Raw genomic sequence first — 6,635 nt, forward strand, 5'->3', positions numbered from 1 at the left:
TTTTTGCAAGGTAGTGGTGGTACTATGTCATAGTGAATGAATAACAGAGTTCCACATATTGGCTTCTTTAATTAACCCTTCTAAACCGATGGGATCGCCGGCGCACCCAAATACCATGCCCTGTTCTCAGTACCGTAACTCCTAGACCGTTTGTCCTATCGGAGAAATCTCGACGGTTCTAGAAAGAGGAGAAGCTGCGCTTTCTCCCCATATACATGCCATTACGGTAATCCACTGGGAACATACGTCAGCAGCTCGACAAGCAAACAGGGAAGTGAAATCTGAAAAAGGCCGGCGCTCCCAAATACCATGGCCTGTTCTCAGTACCGTAACTCCTAGACCGTTTGTCCTATCAGAGAAATCTCGACGGTTCTAGAAAGAGAAGAAGCTGCGCTTTCTCCCCATATACATGACATTACAGTAATACATTGGGAACATAGGTTAGCAGCGCAAGTTGCGCAACAAACAAACAGGGAAGTGATATCTGAAAGACGAGAGAGAGAGAGAGAAAAGAAAGTCACACGGTGTATTTTTTGGAACAACTCCCAGACATTTATCAGTTTTATTCGTTTTATTTCAGTGTTTGTCCGTTGTCTTTCAGTGTTTTGTGTAGTTTTTTTTAGTCTTAACATGTCGAAGCGTTCAATCAGAACGACCAAGCGACCACGGAGATTCAGTCACAGTGAAGAAGACGCCACGCCATTGTAAGTACTGTGAAATACTTTTCAGTAAATATACAGTGGATATTGACTTCACTCAAACAAAAACTTTCAACTTTATTCAAATAATACTTCTCAATATCATGACCTAGCATGAGTAATAACAATATGTATAGTAAATACAGAGGTGGATAGGCTATCCAAGGTGCGCCTTTACGCATGCACTTTCCCTCTGCAGCTCTGAATTTACTTGGGGTAACCCCCACTATATTCTTGTGTGCAACATTACCTTTCTTTTCAATATGATATGCAGTAATTATTTTATTTTCATCTAAAAGTTGTGAATGTTTTTTTATGACTGAATGAAAAATAGCTGGTGTATTTTACTAGGGATGATTGATTTATGATGATGATATCACAGTGGGATTTAGGACATCACAGTGGGACAGAGAAACAAACAGAGCCCCAGCTCCCATCACTGATCAGTGGGACAGAAATAGCTGGTGTATTTTACTAGGGATGATTGATTTATGATGATGATGTCACAGTGGGATTTATGACATCACAGTGGGACAGAGAAACAAACAGAGCCCCAGCTCCCATCACTGATCAGTGGGACAGAAATAGCTGGTGTATTTTACTAGGGATGATTGATTTATGATGATGATGTCACAGTGGGATTTATGACATCACAGTGGGACAGAGAAACAAACAGAGCCCCAGCTCCCATCACTGATCAGTGGGACAAAAATAGCTGGTGTGGGTAGGTGGATATCATGCAGTCAATTACATTTATATTTTATCTTATCTTATGTCTATATTTTTAGGGTGCCTTGACTGCCTTCTGCTGACCAGGGGGATCCAGAGCCAGCTGATGAAGAACCAGGCCCTCCCTGGAAGTGTGATGTGTGCACTGTGGACCTGTGTCTGTGGCCAGACAGGAACTGTTTCAAGGAATACCACCAAGGAAAAGGCCAGAACACATCTGGAAATTAGGAAAGACAATAAAAAGGCCAGGGAGCTCACAGACTTTGTTGGACATTGTAAATAGTTTGTATAGTTCAAATTTTCAGTTTCCAAAAAAAAAAAAAAAAAGTTTCAATTTCAGTGTACATGTACATGTGTACCTGTAAATGTGAAATCACAGTTTGTGCAAAAGAAGGCACAAAAAGCGATTTTGCCTGATGAGGAAAAAGAAGCAGAAGAACCTCTTTCCAGAAGCATGGGGGGCAAAAACTTTACTGACAGTTGGATAACAAGTTCATTTTCCAATTCAAATTGTGTAAATCTTTATATCTGTGGAATTATATTGCTTTCTATACTAAAAGCCTGTCAAATCCAATTCCGTTTTTTGTTTTTCTTCCCTCTAAACTGTTATTACACACTCAAGACATACTGTGAAATGTAAATAACTCCAGATAATGGAAGTTGAACTGATTCTGAAAAAAGGGGCAAAAGCACTTACTCCAAAAACATTTTCTGACTCTTTTACAGCCAAAATAACTAAATATTGCCAGGCGGAATTAAGCAGCCATAGGTTTAGAAGGGTTAATTCTTTATGATCGCTATTTTCCTGCAGTAAAAAAAGAAGAGGAAGAAGAAAATAAAGCAGGTAGGTGCTGGAGCTAAATCACTCATACCATTCTTCCTGTCGATGCATTCAAAGTGTTGCTGAAATCTGACACACAGAACACACACAGAGCAGAGGTGGAAAGTAACTCAAGCATTACAGGCTACTATCTAAGGGCACTTTACTTGAGTATTTCCTCCTATTTTTGAGATGTTCTACTTGTACTCTACTAAATTCCAGAGGTAAAGATGATACACTTTACTCTACATTTATCTGACAGCTGTACTGTAGTTACTAACTCAATTAGTTACTTTTCAGAATCAGGTTTTACATGCTGAACATAAGATAAGCTCATAAGGTAGGTTGGAAATTAGAGTTTAAACTCCCTAACATTATATGGAGTAGTTTGACCTATAGCGCCACCTACATTACAACTTTAAAATACTTACAGGCTCACTGGGATTTCAAATGCACAATCCCAGGTCATTGTTTCCAATGAGGGATGTGGCAGTGCTAAGGTGACCAGATTTCTGGAAAGAAAATCGGGGACATTTCCAGTTCAGCAGTCAATATATCATTAAAATATCCAATATTAGTTCTTGTTCTTTGATTTGAGTCTTAATAGAACATTGCCTTCAGTAGGGGGCCAAGCGGATTCAAAACATCCCTGGTAAATCAAAGGGATATGATTTAGGCTGAAATGTACTAGTTTAATGTATTCAAGTCCAGAAATTGTCTTAAAGCGAGAGGAGGGGTGGGGGACACTAGAGAAGGGGTGGCCTAAAAGGGAGGCTTTCCCGATTATCAACCCACTTTGTATCATTATAATCTCAGTAATATAACCAGATGGGTAGTGTTTACCTTCTATATGTTTGCCAGATATCTGGCAAAACGGTATTCTATTTGATTTGAAAACTCTGCAGGCGAGATGGCTGCCTATAGTCCCTTGTACCCTGACAGAATTCCTAGCCCAAAACAACTTGGCCAATAAGTATGTGACATACACAATAAAACAAAGAGTAATGTCTTCATTTGATGTAGAATGCATAGGACATGTAACTGGTTCATTAAACTCGCATTCCAGGAATATTGTATTTACCGCACTGCTCTAAAGATAACGTAACTGGCTCGTGCCTCAGCGAGCATGTTCGTCCTGGAACCCACTCGCTTTGCACGAGAACACACTCGATTTGGTGGTGGAACACGCCAACGCCAGTGCCCAGAACTGTCAAATCAAATCATCGACAGAGACGCTATGACCCGCCTCCCAATCCCAATCCCATAGAGCAGTGGTTCCCAACCATTTTTGTGTTATGTACCCCTTGAGCTGTTTTACCATGCCGATAGTACCCCCTCACTCATGTGTGTCCTAAAGTTGTTATATTAAACTTATATTAAACAGTAGGCCTCTCTAACACATCTCATTAAATGAAAATAATTTGATTCCTCTTTAATACAATTTTGACAGTTTTCAATTGGTTCAGTTTTCAATCAGTTTTTATCATTTTGGAAATACATTGTAATCCCAATCTTTCCAAGTACCCCCTGCAAGCTGCTCAAGTACCCCTAGGGGTACACGTACCCCTGGTTGGGAATCACTGCCATAGAGGGCACTTATGTAGCTGGAAATTATAAAGATTGTAGAATATTATAAATTTGGTCTCAAATGTGGAAGTTTTGACCAGAATTCTTCACACACCACCCCAAAAGCCATATACTGTATATTGTTTAAAAGCTGAAAAAAGTGTTTTGGGGGTTAGTTACACTTTAAGAAATAAAAATAAACAATAACAGCCGCCCTGGAATCCGCCTCTCGAGCAGAGCTTCCGCATGATTTTTACCTTATGACTTTTTGTGATATCCTGATGAAATATTTTGATACTTATTGTTGTATTATCTTTATGAATTTGTCTAATAAATTCAATCAATCAATCAATCAATCAAAATATGTGCATTATCACTCCTGGTGTGAAAGCCCCATTAGTCTTGTTCTTATTCTGTAGAAGTCTGTATAAAACTGGTCAAATGTAGAGAACATGACGTCACGTCAAGGTACTGATAGCAGAAATCTGTGATAAAAAAAGATCAAAGCTACACATCAGGTTTTGCTGTCAGATCCTCAGAATCAAAGATCAAAGCTTCTTCATAGACTCATTTAGCAAAGATGTTCTACAGTCACACAGGGAGAAATCCACTGCAGAAGAGCCAGAAATATACTGACAGAAGACAGTCAACTATAGTTACTAAAATAACAGTAAGCAGTAACTACTGAGTGCCGCTATCAGACACCCACATGTTCAGATTGTTCACTAACTATTGGCTGGCCATATGGCCACTTTTGATTGAAAGCAACACATTTACGCCCATTCTCTGTTGAAAGTCATGTTGTGAAACATACTGTAGCAAATCACTAACTACAGGAGAAATACTGTATGCTTGACCTTTCACCTCAAACACAGATTCAAACTTTCACGTCAGCTGAACTTAAAGGAGAATTCAGTATTTTTTACACCCCTGACCTTATTTCCTGCTTAAAATATGATGTTTTACTCACCCAAATAACTTTGGTTCGATTCGGATGCCCAAAGAAGAGATTCTCTTCCGAGTAAAGTCCTGGAACAGGCTATAACGGGCGAAAACGGGGCATGCATAATGCACTCTGTAAACAACATATTTTCTGTTCATCTGTTCATTTCTGTTCATTATGGTTGTTATATAATTATGAGAACATGAATTAGCTATGTAACGAACCTCCGTGCTGCCGACAGCCTGCTCTGTTTGCTGTCCGAGTGTCCGTCACATAGATAGCACCTCCCACTTTATCTCCCGCTGCTGTTTGTAATCGATATATGGCCTTATTCCATACAAGCGGCAATTGAATTGAATCGTCCATAATGTTGAAATCAGATCATATCTATATGCTAAGCAGTCTGCTAAGCTACAGTACACAACAGACTGAGTCAACTCTGACCTTCCCCGGATGTGCTTATGTTCTTCTTCTGTGGTTTTCTCTTCTTCTTTGTTACCAAACAGAAGCGCGTCTCGCTTCTTCTTCTGAAGCACATCATATTTTAAGCATATTTTAAAACAAAAACATAATTTTAAGCTGGAAATAAGGTCCGGGGTGTAAAAAACTGGAATTCTCCTGTTTAGCAGACATCAAACAATTCACAGTTATTATTTTGTATTAACAGTGATACATACAGTATATTATTAATTAATAATTTCTTTAACATCCTTTCCTATAATTATTTTCCTGTAGTAAACCAGGAGCTGGAAGCATCACTCATAGCATCATTCCTATTGATGCATTAATAATAATAATAATAATAATAATAATAATAATAATAATAATAATAAATATAGCCGCAAGCGGCGATGTGGGGTCCAAGCTTCTGGTGACTTGGGGGTTATATGTCAGATAATATAGACACTGAATTGCACATTTAGTCAGAGTTGATATGTGCACAAGTGTACCAAGTTTGCAGTAAGTAATATGTAGTAAGTAGCAGTGGTGGTGTTAAGCCAAATGGTGGCTGTCAAAGAGGCTTATTAAGCAATGGACTTTTTCTAGGCAAACTGTCATAATTTCAAATCCTAGCTTCCTGATAAGCTTAGATGTGTTAGCCATGAGTGGACAGCTTACTGAGGTGTTGCTTTTGTGGTGTTCCGAGTCCATTGGATGAAGATAGTGTGCTGCTTCTACTGTACACTTCTGATCATGGTTATGATGTGCTCAGTGAGGAAAGGATTAAACAAACTGTTCCTGAATGGTGATCTAAGTAATTGGTTGTCACAATGAAAAGCCAATGCTTTTGTAGTAGTGGTGGTAGTCATACATCTGGTCTGCATAAGCACAAGGCCAGAATTTGAACCATTTGTCATGAAATTAATGTAAAATCCTAACTGTTACTAGATACTCCACATGGTACATTCATAGTGTCTCTGTGTAGGTATAACAAGATTAATATTCAGGTTGTGTAAATCACCCTTTAAGTCAAACTGTTAGTGGCTTAATAGGTTATCAGTTAACAAGTTACTTGTCTGTTATTGAGATGTTTTAAAAGGGTAAGCTTGGGCACAGTGGACATCTACAAGTTGGCAATAAAAGTGTAAGCTCAAGGTTGACTAAAGGAGTTAGGATATAATGCATAAAAAACTGGGACAAAAGACAGCAAAGGAGGCAGATATATGATTCAAATAATAAGTTTTTATTGCAAATAATAGTTTTTATGAAATGAAAAACTTAAAGTAAAAAGAAATATATCAATCCATTTTGTCCTTGTGTGGGGCTGAGTCGGGGTTTCTGGACTGTGTGGAGGGACTGTCGAGTCTTGGAGTCAAGTCTGAGTCAGGGTTATGCTTTGTCTATTATGTCAACTCAGATGTGATTGAGCATGAGGATA

General features: G+C 38.7%; 1 protein-coding gene across 1 annotated transcript in view; it reads left to right on the forward strand.

The window, feature by feature from the left end:
* Positions 1-6,635, forward strand: part of LOC310782184 (NACHT, LRR and PYD domains-containing protein 3-like) — a gene marked incomplete at its 3' end in the record, with an annotated part of 174,355 nt that overhangs the window by 115,850 nt on the left and 51,870 nt on the right. Inside the window, exon 10 of the mRNA XM_083642870.1 lies at positions 2,239-2,271. Coding sequence (XP_083498996.1) covers positions 2,239-2,271 — 33 coding nt within the window. The remainder of the gene's footprint in view (positions 1-2,238; positions 2,272-6,635) is intronic.

This window comes from Poromitra crassiceps, assembly GCF_964638095.1.
Source record: "Poromitra crassiceps genome assembly, chromosome: 9".
Classification (NCBI taxonomy): domain Eukaryota; kingdom Metazoa; phylum Chordata; class Actinopteri; order Beryciformes; family Melamphaidae; genus Poromitra; species Poromitra crassiceps.